At 40.1% G+C, this 16,254-nt stretch overlaps 1 protein-coding gene across 1 annotated transcript; it reads right to left on the reverse strand.

The window, feature by feature from the left end:
- Positions 1-1,336: 1,336 nt before the first annotated feature.
- tomm20 (translocase of outer mitochondrial membrane 20 homolog) lies at positions 1,337-5,819 on the reverse strand. Its single transcript, NM_001005024.1, has 5 exons — positions 5,605-5,819; positions 4,951-4,997; positions 4,374-4,455; positions 3,326-3,468; positions 1,337-1,711 (listed from the first exon to the last, which is right to left on the reverse strand). The coding sequence occupies exons 1-5, from the start codon at positions 5,729-5,731 to the stop codon at positions 1,667-1,669; spliced, it is 444 nt and encodes a 147-aa protein (NP_001005024.1). The 5' UTR covers positions 5,732-5,819; the 3' UTR covers positions 1,337-1,666.
- Positions 5,820-16,254: the final 10,435 nt, after the last annotated feature.

A 16,254-nucleotide genomic window follows, 5' to 3' on the forward strand; every position in this document is an offset into this window, starting at 1 on the left:
TTAATGTGGGTATGGTCTTAAAAGCTCTTGTGATAACATGGGTGTGGTTTAAAAAAGGGAAGTGGTTTCCATTATCGGCCCTCCACTATGTAGGCCAGAAACATTCCTGCCCTCGTTACCACCGAAGTTGGACAGCACTGGTATAGAGCAACTGGTTATATTGAAAGCAGGCCTTAAGGTTACTCTGTATACACATTTGTGAAAGCAGTTTGGGGAAGGCTCAACACAATAATGCCCCAATGCACAAAGCAAGGTCTGTACAGAATGGGTTTCCTGAAATGGGAGTAGAAAAACTTCAACCCAACTATAAACCTTTAGGATAAATTGTAATGCAAACAGCGAGCCAGGTGTATCCTTCAAATCAGTGCTAGTTCTGGGAACTAGTCCCAAGAGCTCCAAGAAAATCCCATTTACATGAGTTCATCCTATAGGCTAACGCTTACCCACAGGGTTTTTATAGCAGATGCCAGGATAATAGCTGATCAAATTCCCAACTACAGACCAGTTTTGCCCTTCTTGGGGCTCATCAGTATTGTGCATGGTTTCCTTATCTGCTTAGGTAGAGCCAGGAGTGTGTATCCACAATCATTCCAAATCATCATCATTATTGCGGCTAGATGGAAGCAAATATTACAATTAAGGTTGCAAAATGTAGTGGGAAGTCCTTGCAGTAAAGCAAAGGCTGTTATAGAAGCAAAGAAAGGACAAACTTTATATTGATACCACTGGTTTGGCAAAGAGACGTTGGGCAGGCACTTGTCCACAGTTTTTGGATATATAGTGTGTGCATTCCAGGTATGGAAGTGTGAATTTGCAGTTTGGAGGTTCACTGCGAGATACATGGGCAGCCTTACAGTACATCTGCATAGTGTAGGAAGCATTGTGGCAGAGCCTGTAGGAGTATGTTTGGCTTGTCAGAACTTAATCACCACCAATGCAAAAAGAGATTTGTAAAGCTACATAATACAGGTGTGCCAGGGCAAGACTGTCTCTATTAGACCATCAGGGTCTTTTTGACACAGGAAGGAACTTAGTGTTTTATATACCTGGTTAAACACATTTTTCAGACCTATGACTGAGGTTTAAACAGAACATAGAGGAATCTTGGCAATATTACAGCTTCAAAGCTGTTTTTAGCATGAATACCCTATATTGTAGGATTTCATGGTGCTGTTCAGTTTCTGCATCTGCACCTGAAAAGATAGGTCATCCGGGTGTATGTCTAAGCTGGGCTGCACATATGTGCTTGCTGCAGTGCTTTTCATACTTTTATACAGCTGTATCATGCTTGTGTAATATATTTTTTGTGGGGAAATAAATGTCCCAAACTACACCAAAAAGGACATAGGATTCTTTTTATTGTCACTTTTAGTCAAAAACAAAAGGAGAATGTGATATGTACATTTTGACCAATTATTTTATAGGAAAACTTAACATTTACAGATAACATTTTTGTTTTGTTAACACAATGGTTTATCAAATACACACACTTTCCAAAAACATTAACTAAAATCCTACTGTTTCTGCCAAAACCTAAAGGTATAACCCTTTGTATTCTTTCTTAGCAACAATACATTTATACTGTCAACGTTACTTGCATTGTTTACAGCCACAATCTAATGTGGTGAAGAAAATGGAATTTTCTGCACATCATGTACAACATATCCTACTCCACATCATCTTCAGCCAAATTCTGCGCATTTCCAATTCTCTGAAAAGAAGAAAATCAAGGTATGCAGTTACTGCCTTAAAATCCTAACGGGAAATTTATCATGATATTTAGTTTTAACAGGATGTAGCCAGTGATATTCTAACACAGAATATCTAATAGAGGCTAATAGATCCCACACTCCGTTTGGAAAAAACAGTAATCTTTATTGGAAAAAAAGAAAAAAGCCCCCATTGGTGCTCGGCTGCCTTAAAATTCTAACAGGGGAATTTTAACATGATAACAGGATCTAGCCAGTGATATGGTGTGGGAGGCCATGGTATTTAGCATGCATGGGTATGAGTGAGGCTCCCTGGAATGGTCACAGACATACGCATAATTAGCAAATTGTGGCACTTGTTCATTATGTGCATGTCTGTGCCACAGCATGCCTGCCCGCCCCACTAGCTCCCTCCCAGTTCGGGCAGCCTAGCACTGTAGGGGCTATTTACTTTTTAGTAAAGTTGTGTGTGGCTGCATTTTATTTGGCCAACAGTATAAAACAATGTTCACCATAATTCAAATAAATTGGCTTTGTCTTGAAAATGTTTTCTAAGCTATTCTTTCAACTGGAATACAAATCAATTGTTATATTAGAAAGCACAGATAGATAATTATTTTATTTTACCTTTACTCCCTCCTGGAACCAAAAGACTGTCCATACATGCACAGTGCACAAGATACACTCATTTGGTGAGGTTGCAAGGTGAATGGGCTAAACTGAGCTTATTTAATTATTTAGACTCCTGGCCAAGCATTAGATCATAATACTGGCCTACACAGACTTGTTTGACAACTGCATAAACACGCAATGCAGCCAAATGGGATTTTCAAATCTGCCCAAAAGATATCTGTCTAATCTCACACTAGTGGATCAGACAGGACTTTGTATTGGTCCAACACATGGGCCTGTTTTTGGAGAGATAAGTCAGCGGCCAGAGTATGGCTAGCTTAAAGGGGCAGTATTATGTAAAGAGTATATTCTGAGGCTCAAATGCCAGAAACATTACTTCACTTTTGCACTCTCTGTAGCCACCTAAAAGATTGGGTAAAGCCCTCGTTTATAAGTACACCAGTGAGTGTAGTACCTGCTTTGCTGACTGCATGACTATTGCGATACCATGCCAGGTACAAAGGGAACACAGCATCACCACCAAGTTACTACTGATATAGTGTGCAGGAAACCCTTACAAGAATAAGCATGTCAAACACAACCACTATTTACCAAACTCAAGTTTAACACGGGTATTCACCACTATTAAAAATTAGTGGCCTGCACCTGCATCTGTAGCAGAGAAATCTGTCGTAATGATAGAAGGACTTTAAACAAGTGTGCCTTGTATCTTTAGGGCTCTGGCACACGGGGAGATTAGTCGCCCGCAACAAATCTCCCTGTTCGCGGGCGACTAATCTCCCCAAATTGCCATCCCACCGGCGATTTACATTTTCGCGAGCGACTAAGCCAGAGCCCTTAAAATATAATGCTCTTTGGCAGTTTGGATAACCTTTTATTCTCATAACAAAACAAATACAGTTTTATAATTAAGGGTAGGGTGTAAGATGATGATGATGACGTAAAGAAGAAAAATAAACACAGAAATGAAAAAGGCCACCTACTTGGTTGATAGTTGGTAGCTTAGTCAGTAGCATCTGGAAAACAGGTGGGGGTAAGGTCTGCTGCAAAACCTGTAGCAACTGCTGAGGCTGACCACAAATGGCAATTGCATTTGTTAAGTGATCAACACCCTTTTCAAAATCACCTAGAAAAATTTAAATTATTATTAGACAGTTATTAGATATACTTTCTTACAAAGAATTCAACCTTTCCATGACCCGGATTGATAGGCACCACGCCGTCATCCACACAAAATACCTCAGGCAGAAAAAGCAGATATAAAAGAAAGTGAAGAGGAGCTGCCTATTGCCTACCTATTGAAAAGGGCATCTGCAGATGAAATTATCAATTTGGATACATTAGTGGATACTGCCCACTGTGGGGCCATAAATACCATTGGTCTAACTTCCCAATGAAATTTGCCCAACTATAAAATGAACTATTAATAGCAGAGAATTTCAAGTTTTGTGGAAAAGAAAGGTAATATGGTACAAAAGGTTAAGACAACACACCGGCACTAAATAGATAATCGTTCAATGTGACATACAGTGACTGGTTACAAATAGGATTACAGGTAAAGGACCCATTATGCAGAATGCCCGGGACCAAGGGTATTCCGGATAAGGGGTCTTTCCGTAATTTAGATCTCCATCCCTTAAGTCTACTAAAAAATCAATAAAACATAAATTAAACCCAATAGGATTGTTTTGCATCCAATAAGGATTAATTATATCTTAGTTGGGATCAATTACAAGGTACTGTTTTATTATTATAGAGAAAAAGGATATCAGTTTTAAAATTCTGAATTATTTGATTAAAATGGAGTCTAAGGGAGACAGGCTTTCTGTAATTCGGAGTTTTTTGGATAATGGGTTTCCAGATAAAGGATCCCTCATACCTGTATTTGTCAAAGAAGACACAAATGCAAATGGTACACTATTAGACACAGTGAAATATCTCACTAGGCAACAGCTTTTTTGTTGTGCAAAAATACAACATAATAAATAAATACAGTGTGTAAGGTAAAGGTGTTTGAGCAATGATTCTTGCCTTGAGCTAATAGCTCCTCTCCAAGCTGAATTTCTTCAAGGAAAAATTTTTGGACAGCCTCTGCATCTTTAAGATCTGGTAACTATAGATAGAAAAAATAACAGCTTTTTAGTAAATGGTTAGTCAGTGTCTGTTTTGTCTTATATGTAAAATGTAATCAATAAAGGCTGGAGTGGACAGATGTCCAACATAATGGCCAGAACACTACTTCCTTTTTTCAGCTTTGGAGGGGTACATGGGACATAACTGTTCTGTTAGTTTGTGAGCACGCAGGTCAGATTCAAAAGCTAACTAGCTGAACAGTTTTTTTCCATTTGAAACCCACCCCCCCCCCCAAGTCAGAAAAGCAGGAAGTAGAGTTCAGCCCATTATGTCAGACATCTGCTCACTACAGCCTTTATAGATTACATTTTGCCTAATTATATGGAAAACATTTTTTTATTTTGCACAGTGTATCTATTTTACCCAGTTTCATTTTAACACTGAACTATTCCTTTAAGAGAAAAAAAACCTTTTTCAGTATTATGGTATTGTTTAAAACAGTTAGTGTTCAGTGTATCTTAATAAACAACCTTACCCTTGACTGTCCTGCTCTCTCTTTGGCAATCTTTTGTTTTCTTCTTTCTGCAACACAAAAAAACCCCCAAAACTCAGCAAAACAGTATTCTAAAACAAAAGAATAGAAAGCTCACAACACTCAATATACAATGTTAAGCAGGACAGATGTTTTGATTGATGGCTTAGGGCTCCTTAATGTTCCATTGGAAGGGAGGTATTACAATGCAATTTCTTATGCATGGATAGAAGCAAATCCTAGCGGCAATCTTCTAACATTTAGTGGAAAGCCTCCCAAGGAGGGGAGAGTCTGTTACACCAGCAAAGAGAGGACCAGCTACATATATAGTACCCCAGGTTTTGAACAATATGTCTGACAAGCAGGTGTCCACATACTTTAGATGGAACATTCCTGATTTCTACTGTCTACCAATTCCATATATTACTAGGTTTGGCAGTAACCCGTTCTGCACTGCTACATTATGTCATCTCATCTAGAATGAGTTTTTCGCCTATAGCAATCACAACCGATTGGTGATGAATTCAGTTCAACTGTTGGCGAAACAAAACTCTCAGCACCATAATAGGTGATCACTGATATGTAATTCAACAACTGCTGGCGGTTCATAGACTCAACACCCCTATCCCACACTATGTGCGCCCCCAAATCTCTTACTCTCTCGCAGCCTGTTTTTGAAGTTGGGGTCACTCCTCCTTTTTCTGTCGAAATAAATGCAATACCCAAGGAACAGGGCCCCGCACACCCCTGCCGCGATGGCGCTCGTCTTCCCTACTACCACCATCTTGCCGCTTCCTTATCCACGAGGGACTGCCGATGATTTCAGGGGCCCGGAGAAACCACCTCTCTCCTTCTACACCCTTGGAGCAAAGAGAGAAGAGGCGTCGCTCGCACACATACGTCATACACATGCGACGGAAATTCATCTTGATAGCGAAATGTGCTTCCAGTAGCGTGCAGGTCAGTGTCAGGTTATTTCCTGGCCAATACAAATAGTTTACTGCATTATTAATAATATTAATTACAAATTGTTTTTGTTGTGCAGGTTAATTATTTTAACATGCGCACATTTGACAGTAGGTGTTTATGCCTCTATGCCGGCTGAACTACATATTATACGCTCTGGTTTTGACAATTATTAGCTAATAGTATGCATTTTAAAACACGCTAATCCTGGCACCATGTGGACTGCAAAGGTACTGATAGGAATTGTTCAAATAAAGCGGCCCAGTTTGGTGCAGGCTGTGCCTGTCAGGCGCCCATTGTTATCCTCAAATACTTGTTATTGTGTTGGGTTGTAAATCCCCCAACATACTGTTCCTTCAACTTTGGCTTATTCTTCCGCTTCTTCTTCTTCTTAGCGCCCCCCATTTTCTAAACGCTACTCCTCCTACAGTTTTAGGGGTACAACACCCAAACTCCCCACACTTCTTCGCCCTATAGCAGAGCAGGTTGCTTGTGCTTTTCTAAGTGATCCCGCCCCCCCGTCTTTGTGGCGCCGTTCCAGACCCCCCAATTTTCCCATTGACTTTGACAGGGAATATTTTCAAACTGCTGCCACACTTACAGCTTTGAAGCTACACCCCCCAAACTTGAATAATATAATCATGGGGTCACCCCGAATGAAACAGTGACATTTGTTGGATGACCCCAAAATGGGAGGGGCCAACAACAGCCAATCAAATTTCACCCATTGACTTTAATGGGGAAATTGAAACTGCTGCCAATCTTACAGCTTTGAGGCTACACTCCCCAAACTTGAATCACACAGTCATGGGGTCAGCCTGAATGAAAATATGATGATTGTTGGATGCCCAAAAGTGGGTGGAGCTGTGAACAGCCAATCAGATTTTACCAATTGACTTGGCAGAAATCCAACCTGCTGCCGTTCTCACAGTAATAACACTGGGGTCCCCAAACTTTTCACACTTGGTCACTAGGGGACTGCAGTTTTAGTTTTGAAAAGTGGGCGGTCTGACTGGTAAAATGGGAGAGCTGGAGATACTGGCGTTGGAGCGGAAATATGATGTGATTGGAGTTGCTGAAACTTGGTTGAATGAGTCTCATGACTGGGCAGTTAATATTGGGGGGTATACATTGTTTCGGAGGGACAGGGGCAATAGAAAAGGAGGAGGAGTGTGTCTGTTCATTAAGCAGGAATTAAAAGCAAATATTAAGGAGGACGTGATGGGGGTAACAGAGGGATCTGAATCCTTATGGGTTGAGCTTCTCACAGATAGTAAAGAATCTACCAAACTAATTGTAGGGGTATGCTATAGACCCCCTAATGTAAGCGAAGAGGAGGAGGCTCAGCTCCTGTTGCAAATAGAAAAGGCTGCTAGTTTGGGGCAAGTGATAATAATGGGGGATTTTAATTACCCTGATATTGACTGGAGCCATAGTACTGCCAGGACAGTAAATGGGAACAAGTTTATAAACTTGCTGCATGACAACTTTATGTCACAAGTTGTTGAGGAGCCAACCAGGAACCATGCTATACTAGATCTAGTGATCTCTAATGACCCAGAACGTATAGCAAATGTGCAAGTGGTTGAACCCCTGGGTAACAGTGACCATAATGTTATTTCATTTAATGTTTGGTGCAGGAAACAAATTTACACGGGGGCAACAAAGACACTGAATTTTAGGAAGGCAAATTTTAGCTCCTTAAGGGCAGCGCTTCAGGACATAGATTGGGGCATTATGTTTTCTGATAAAAACACAGAGCAGAAATGGTTGTCATTTAAAATTATATTAAATCATTACTGTTCTCAATTCATTCCATTAATAAGAAAAAGTAGAAGTGTTAAGAATCACCCTATGTGGCTTAACTCTGAGGTAAAGAAGTTAATAGGGAAAAAAAGGAAAGCTTTTAAGAAATATAAGTCAGAGGGGACAGTAGCTGCGTTTAATGATTATAAACACAATAACAAGTGTTGTAAAACAGCAATCCGGAAGGCAAATATAGAAAATGAGGAGTGCATCGCGGCCGAGGCCAAGACTAACCCCAAAAAGTTTTTTAAGTATATTAATAGTAAAAAGATGCAGGTTGAGGGTGTGGCCCCATTGAGTTATAATAACAATATGGTTACAGCGGATACAGAAAAGGCAGATGTGCTTAACCAGTTCTTTTCTTCTGTGTATACAGTAGAGGAGCCAGTGGGCCAAGTCCCACCCAATAGCTGCACTGTTGCCTCAGCTCCAACTACACAGTGGTTGGCACAGGATATGGTGCTTAAAGGGTTACACACGATAAATGTAAACAAGGCACCTGGGCCAGATGGAATACACCCTCGGGTACTGAGAGAGCTAGGGGCAGAATTACAGTGGCCCTTGTTTCTGATATTATCAGACTCTCTTTCATCAGGTATGGTACCTAGGGATTGGAAGAAGGCGAATGTCATTCCTATATTTAAAAAGGGAGTAAGATCTCAGCCTGGCAATTATAGGCCTGTAAGTTTGACATCCGTGGTGGGCAAGTTATTTGAAGGCTTGTTAAGGGATCACATTCAAAATTATGTAGTGGAGAATGCCATTATGAGCAGTAATCAGCATGGCTTTATGAAGGACAGGTCATGTCAGACCAATTTAATTGCTTTTTATGATGTGGTAAGTAAGAAGCTGGACAGTGGGGATGCAGTAGATATAATCTATTTGGATTTTGCCAAAGCATTTGATACCGTTCCCCACAAACGACTGCTTTCTAAGCTAAGGTCTATTGGTCTTAGTGAAGTCGTTTGCACATGGATAGAAAACTGGCTACAGGATCGGGTACAGAGGGTGGTTGTTAATGGTACATTCTCTACTTGGAATAAGGTCCTCAGTGGGGTCCCTCAGGGTTCTGTACTGGGTCCACTTTTGTTTAATTTGTTCATAAATGACTTAGGGGAGGGTATTATGAGTAATGTATCAGTGTTTGCAGATGACACAAAACTCTGCAGACCAGTCAATTCTATCCAGGATGTGACATCCCTGCAGCAGGATCTTGACCAACTGGCAATCTGGGCAGCTAAGTGGCAGATGAGATTTAATGTGGATAAATGTAAGGTCATGCACCTGGGATGTAAAAATATGCAAGCCCCGTATACCCTTAATGGGACTGCACTAGGCAAATCCATAATGGACAAGGACCTTGGAGTCCTTGTAGATAATAAACTTTGCTGTAGCAAGCAATGCCAGGCAGCAGCTGCAAGGGCAAACAAGGTTTTGAGCTGTATTAAAAGGGGTATAGATTCACGGGAGGAGGGGGTTATTCTTCCCCTTTACAGAGCGCTGGTAAGGCCCCATCTAGAATATGCTGTTCAGTTTTGGTCTCCAGTGCTCAAACGGGACATTATTGAGTTAGAGAGGGTCCAGAGAAGGGCAACTAAGCTGGTAAAGGGTATGGAAAGTCTCAGTTATGAAGAAAGACTGGCCAAGTTGGGTCTGTTTACACTGGAGAAGAGGCGCTTAAGAGGTGACATGATAACTATGTATAAATATATAAAGGGATCATATAATAACCTTTCTAATGTTTTATTTACTAGTAGGTCCTTCCAACGGACACGAGGGCACCCACTTCGTTTAGAAGAAGGGAGGTTCCATTTAAACATTCGGAAAGGATTTTTTACAGTGAGAGCTGTGAGGTTCTGGAATTCCCTCCCCGAATCAGTCGTGCTGGCTGATACATTATATAACGTTAAGAAGGGGCTGGATGGATTCTTAGCAAGTGAGGGAATACAGGGTTATGGGAGATAGCTCTCAGTACAAGTGAGGGAATACAGGGGTATGGGAGATAGCTCTCAGTACAAGTGAGGGAATACAGGGTTATGGGAGATAGCTCTCAGTACAAGTGAATGAATACAGGGGTATGGGAGATAGCTCTCAGTACAAGTGAGGGAATACAGGGTTATGGGAGATAGCTCTCAGTACAAGTGAGGGAATACAGGGGTATGGGAGATAGCTCTCAGTACAAGTGAGGGAATACAGGGTTATGGGAGATAGCTCTTAGTACAAGTTGATCCAGGGACTAGTCCGATTGCCATCTTGGAGTCAGGAAGGAATTTTTTCCCCTCTGCGGCAAATTAGAGAGGCTTCAGATGGGGTTTTTTGCCTTCCTCTGGATCAACTAGTAGTTAGGCAGGTTATATATAGGCATTATGGTTGAACTTGATGGACGTATGTCTTTTTTCAACCCAACTTACTATGTTACTATGTTACTATTGATTTTTATTGGTTTGTTGCCAGGGTTCCCAAACTTTGCATAGTCAGACACTGGGTGACTACGCATTTAAGGGTTTTTTTTTGTAAGTGGGTGGAGCCTAGAACAGCCAATCAGATTTTAACTATTGATTTTCAATGGGGAAATTCAATCTGCTGCCGTTCTCACAGTATTAACACCAGGGTCACTAGGGGACTGCAATTTTAGGTTTTAAAAAGTGGGTGGAGCCACTAACAGCCAATCAGACTTCCCCTATTGAACTTTTTTGGATTCAATTTAAAATGCTGCCTTTCTCGCACTATTTATGTCAGGGTTCCCAAACTTTGCACAGTAAGTCACTGGATGACTACATTTTCAGGGTTAGAACAAGTGGGCGGAGCCACCAACAGCCAATCCATTTCCACCCATTAGATTTAATTGGTTTATATTTAAACTGATGCCATTATTTAAATATTAATTCCAGGGTTGTTAAAGTTTCCAGAGTTAGTCACTGGGTATTTGCCGTTCAAAGTTAGAAAAAAATTGGGCGGAGCCACCAACAGCCAATAACATTTCACCTATTTACTTTCAATGGTGAAGTGTAAATTGCTGTCAGTCTTATGCCTGTCAATTTTTATGCCTGAGTCCCCAAAATTTGCAAAGTTGGTCACTGGGGGACTGCAGTTCAAAAATAGGAAAAGTGGGTTGGGCCACTAACAGCCAATCAGATTTCATCCATTGAATTTTATTGGTTTAAATTTAAAATGCTGTCATTCTCACACTATTTATGCCAGGGTGCCACTGTTTGTCACTGAGTGACTTCAACTCAAGGTTAGAAAAAGGGGGCACACCCACCAATCACAATTCACCTATTGACTTTTATTGGTTTAAATTTTAACTGCTGCATTTCTTTAACTATTAATCCTAGGGTCCCTAAACTTTGCAGAGTTAGTCACTGGGTAACTGCAGTTCCAGGTTAGAAAAAGGGGGTGGAGCCACCAACAGTCAATCAGTTGTCACTCGTTGACTTTCAGTGGGGAAATTTAAATTGCTGCCATTCAGACTCTATTAAAACCAGGGTCCCCAAACTTTGCACAGTGGTTTTTACTATATAACTGTGGCCCAAGTTTAGAGAAAGTGGGCAGAGCCCATTCAGTGACTTCATGTTTTTCAACCCAACATGAAGTTTGTTCTCAAACTTCCCTTTCTAGTTTGTTCTGTTGTTCTCCTTAACAACATCAGTCTTTCCATTGACTTTGCAGTTATTGTGGATGCTACATCTCTAATGTCCCTGGACTTTCTCAACTGGTGTGTGCTTCTTCCACCTTGTAATGAACTTTTCAGTCAGGTGCTATGCAGTCAGGGAACCCCTTGCCAAGGGTTTAGACAAATGTCACAGAAAAATAAAAAACTGCAGCACAAGGAGAAAGAGCAAGGATGTGCTGCAGTTTTTTATTTTTCTGTAATGTCCCTGGACTTTGTATGACATTTACTTAAGAGTATCTAATAAATGTAAGGAAAACCTCGCACTACACAAATTTAGGGTGCACAGTATTTCAGAATTCGTAAATGTAAAATATAGTGTTATAGACACAATGACAGTCGGAAACTGGCACACCTAATGGAAATTAAAATATAACTTTTACTTTGAAATAGTTTAAAATTGTGCTAAAATAGATAGAAAAGACTAGAAAAAAACTCACACCCTGTTCGGGTACTAAATATAGTGGTTACACTCTTAAATATTTACAAAGTGTCTGCACTCTTAATTGATTGCTAAGACTGGAAGCGTTTATGGCTCTGGTGGGGTTAAGTTGTGCACAGCAGTGGTATTTCAATCTGATACACTTAGATACTGTAACTTAAAGTGTATCTATGTTGGTAATGGATTTGTGGGTTCGTAACATATGTAGCGATACCAAATAGGAGTTTCTATAGTACCTTGTGTGGTTTATAATTTCTAAGAGAAACAGTGACAGTTCTATTTGATAACTAAGTATACTTCAGAAAGAGTTGACAATACACCAGTATGATAGACTTTATTAATACACAGTTAGTGTATTTTGTGTATGTTTATTTTAACCGTTTACTTCTAAGAATCAGGTAAGTTGTATCAGTCTTTACCCGAGACACACCACACCGGTATAATAAACTTTATTGGTTTACCTTTAGTGTATTCTCACACACCTGTTTGAGGGTATTCTGTGCCGAGGTATCAACCATGGTCGTAGGCACAGAAACTTTTTGATTTATTATTGATTTGCTATCCAGTACTGTAGACTGGTTATGTTGTTGATTGGAAGCGCCGTAAAGCTCTGTGTTTTAGAATAACTGCAATTAGCTAGCTTAACCCTGTGCCGAGGTACAAACTACGGTGGTAGGCACAGGAGTCACGGTTGTGATTGTGTTTCATCCAGTAATGTAGACTGGTGATCCTTTCGAAGCTAAATCTCAAAACTGGATGTATCTCTTGTCCTAGAAATTAAGTGAAGTAAAAAACTGATGCTGTTTGTTATTTACAAAATAAATAAAAATCAATTCCTTGTAGCTTAATTGTCCCATTCCTTTTACCAGTTTATCTGCATTTTTTCTAGCACATTAATTTAGTTCCTAAGAAACAGGGCCCAAAACTGCACATCATACAGATGTCAAATTATAATTATCAGTCTGAAAGGCTGAAGAAATTTCTAATGGCACCATACAGCTTTTGTCTGTACAATATAATGTATCTGCACAATAAAGATGAGCGGGCTGTCCCAAAACCTGCGGGTAGGGTGGATTCAGACTGAAAAATTGCCCATTGGATCTGGTTACTTGTTGGTTAAACTTCTCAGCTACAGCACATATGACTAACATTTTACTACCACCAATGAGGAAGGAGCCCAGCTGCAGCATAAAAATAGAGCCCACCCCATGTAATGTCATCTCTGAAGGTGTGGATGGGCTTGGGTCAGGATTGGTGGAAAATTCCATTCTCCCTCCTGAGTCACCTAATAAACTATATTTACATTCAATGAATCGGGTGCATTAACTGATTTCATTATCTTATGCTGCCACGGTTTGCACAAATCAAATTTGATGTCTTAGTCCTTTATATAACTGCCACTGCAACATACAGTACACAAAGGAAACCATGTTATGATCACTGTTCCTAAATGCTACTGTGTTTTAGATACATTCGGTATTAGTGACCCAAAGATCATCTTTGCTAGCCGATTCCAGAATTTCTGTGTTTGTGGCACAAGTACAGTGGTGCTTAAAAGTTTGTGAATGTTTTTGTATTTTTCAATAATTCTGCATAAATATAACTTTAAACATGATGTTTATCAAGTGCAAGTCCTAAAGCTAGATAATGAGAACACAATTAAAACACAATGCTTGTTCATTTATATAAAGGTATTATATATAGGTATGGGGCCTTGGGGGTTTTCTGGATAAGGAATTTTGATCACCATATATTGTCTACTAAAAAATAATTTAAACGTTAAATACATCCAATAGGATTATTTTGCCTCCAATTTTTTACAACTTGGGCCACAATATTGTGATGTTTTGTACTCACTAATCACCTGATAGAAAATGCAGGTTTGCTGCTCCAGGAAGAAATAAGTATGACACAGCTCTGTCCATTCATTGGCTGATGTAAACTGTCATGTATGCATGTGTTTGGTTTGTGTGTGAGCACAGTAATCAAGCCTAGGATTAAGTGACAGATAGACACAAAACGCGTCAAGCTTTAGGAGATGAGTGTAAAATTAAGATTTTTGTTTTTAATTTTTCAAATGGCCTGTCTTTTGGATTTCCAGTTTCTTTTTTTGTTTCTGCGCTAACAGCTTTTCCGCTCCCTTGAGCTGAGGGTTTGGGTTTGGACACCAGGATTATCCTTTTCACCTTGGTGAGTTCTCTCTCCCCGATAGGTTACTCTCAATTGCCCCCTCTGCTTCCTCCCCACGGAGTCTATTAAATGGAAAAGTGTCCATCTGGAAAGCTGACCAATAAATGCAGAATAGGGAAGTGGAGTTTATAGGCTCCATCTTCTGGATCTTCACAGCCCCTGCTTTTACTTGACAGACAGACCTTATTTTTTTGAACATGCACAGTTGGCACTAATCCCAGACTAGCTCCAACAGCACATGTGACAGAAAGCCTAGTGTTGGCAAACTTGCAGAACAAAATGCAAAAATGCAAAATCCAATAACATATGCTATTAGCAATATGTTTTGCAGAGTCTGTGCTGCTTCTGGTGTCACCTTGGCGCTACAGGAGCCCTGAGCCCCTCTTACTATTGGGGGACAGGAGTTTCCCAGCAATGGTGTGCCTCCACCCAGGGGTTATGTTTTGGGACTATAACTCCCACCCTGGGACCTTGATGTGATACTGTGCAAGGCAGGGGATCCACTCAACTCCCGGCACCTTGCCCCTCCCTGGGGTAGTTGCTTACCAGCGAGTAGGTGATCCCTGGTGCAGGAATGAGCCAAATACACACGGATTGTGTTGAAATAGATGAAGGTTGTTTATTTGGGTAGAACCTCTCCAGGAGTGGCAATACAAATCCTTCACATCAGGGCACATTCTCTTTACTTCTCATGGACTAACATGTCTGATCTACAGCACCTGGCTGCATCCCTTTATATAGCCTGCACACCACCTTGTGGCTGCAACCCAAACTGCAGGGATACTCCCTGTTAACTATTTAGAACCCAGTCATCCCAGTAACTAGCACCACCCTGTGGCCTGTCCTAGGGGTGTCTGTCCTAAGGGCCCATTTTTGGTAAACCCCTACACTTAAATCACTTAAATCAAACTGTTTGAATATGGGCTGTTTAGAGGGGATATATACCATATTTTTTTTACAATGCACTAAACCATGTAAAATAATATAAAATAGAAGTGCTTTTATTTTAATACCTTTGGGTTCAAATATGTCCATAACTGCTTGAAAGCTGTGCTCTACCCAGACCCTTTGCAAGCTTCTAGTTTAGACTTCCCCCAAGGGAGGGATGCCACGACTATCAAAAAACAACATTGCTACCCATCTACAGTTGCAAAAGACCACATAGACAAGCCAAATAGCTATTAGAAAATGTTCTGTGGAAGTGTGAGACTAGAATAGAATTTTTTTCTTGAATGAAAGAGTTATGTTTGGTGAAAGGAAAATCATAGTGGCGGTGGTATCATGGTTTAGCCTGCTTTGCTGCCTCTAGACCAGAAAGTTTTGCCATCATTGACGGAACTATGAAGTATGAATTGTACTAGCAGATTCTCCAGGAAAATGGCAAGGTTTCTACCCCTTGAACAGAAGTGCAAGAGAAAGGGGGTCATACTGCAAGACAACAACATTAAATAAACTCAAATTATTTGCTTGAAATTGAATCTATTGGAGATGGCCTTCCCGTAGTTTTCTGGTTAACAGAGGTTTCTGGATTAGGGGGTCCTTTATTCAGAATCCTATTGTCAAAAAAGCTATGAAATACAGGAAGCAGTGGCATAACTAGATGTTACTGGGCCCCACAGCAAATTCAATTTAGGGACTCAAAAACATTGGTAAGTATAACTATTCTACTAAGATATATTGAAATAGCTAGTTAATTAGGGCCTTACTGGGCTTCCTACACTCCTGGGCCACCCTGCAGAGTTTGCTTTCTCTGTTGTTCCTGACGGGCAGGCCATGTACCATAGGCACAATTTTTAGAGAATTGGTTTTTTTTGTGGCAGAGGCAGTATGTAATTTATACCAGAACTGTTCCTCTTATTATTATATGTATAATAGAGTGTGTTTCTCTTTCTCATTTTACTTCTGATCTCATAGGCTTTTTTTTCTCATAAGTAGGTTTGAGGATGACCATCTTAATTTTAGTGTCCATGAACTAAGGGCTTAGTTTGCTATTTTATAATTCAAATCCTGTGCAGTTTAAGAAAAAAAATGAATGTGCAATATTGTTGTATTTTCAAATGATACAGACAAATGTATGTAATAATTAGATTAGACTAAATTAGATAGTCCTGAGTTACAGTTTTGACTGCAATCCTGGCCCTAATATTGTAATTTAGTATTAAGATGTAAAAATTTAAATTCTACAATTTAAGAATAGTAAATTATATGTGTTGAAAACAAGAGAAAACTGAAA

This window comes from Xenopus tropicalis, chromosome 5 (genome assembly GCF_000004195.4).
Source record: "Xenopus tropicalis strain Nigerian chromosome 5, UCB_Xtro_10.0, whole genome shotgun sequence".
Classification (NCBI taxonomy): domain Eukaryota; kingdom Metazoa; phylum Chordata; class Amphibia; order Anura; family Pipidae; genus Xenopus; species Xenopus tropicalis.

Coding starts and splice junctions, on each gene's coding strand:
- tomm20 (NM_001005024.1), bottom strand. CDS start 5,731: ATGGTGGTAGTAGGGAAGACGAGCGCCATCGCGGCAGGGGTGTGCGGG. Junction 4,998..5,604: donor CAAAAACAGGCTGCGAGAGA/GTAAGAGATTTG, acceptor TTTGTGTTGCAG/AAAGAAGAAAACAAAAGATT. Junction 3,469..4,373: donor AGAGGAGCTATTAGCTCAAG/GCAAGAATCATT, acceptor AAATTTTTCTAG/GTGATTTTGAAAAGGGTGTT.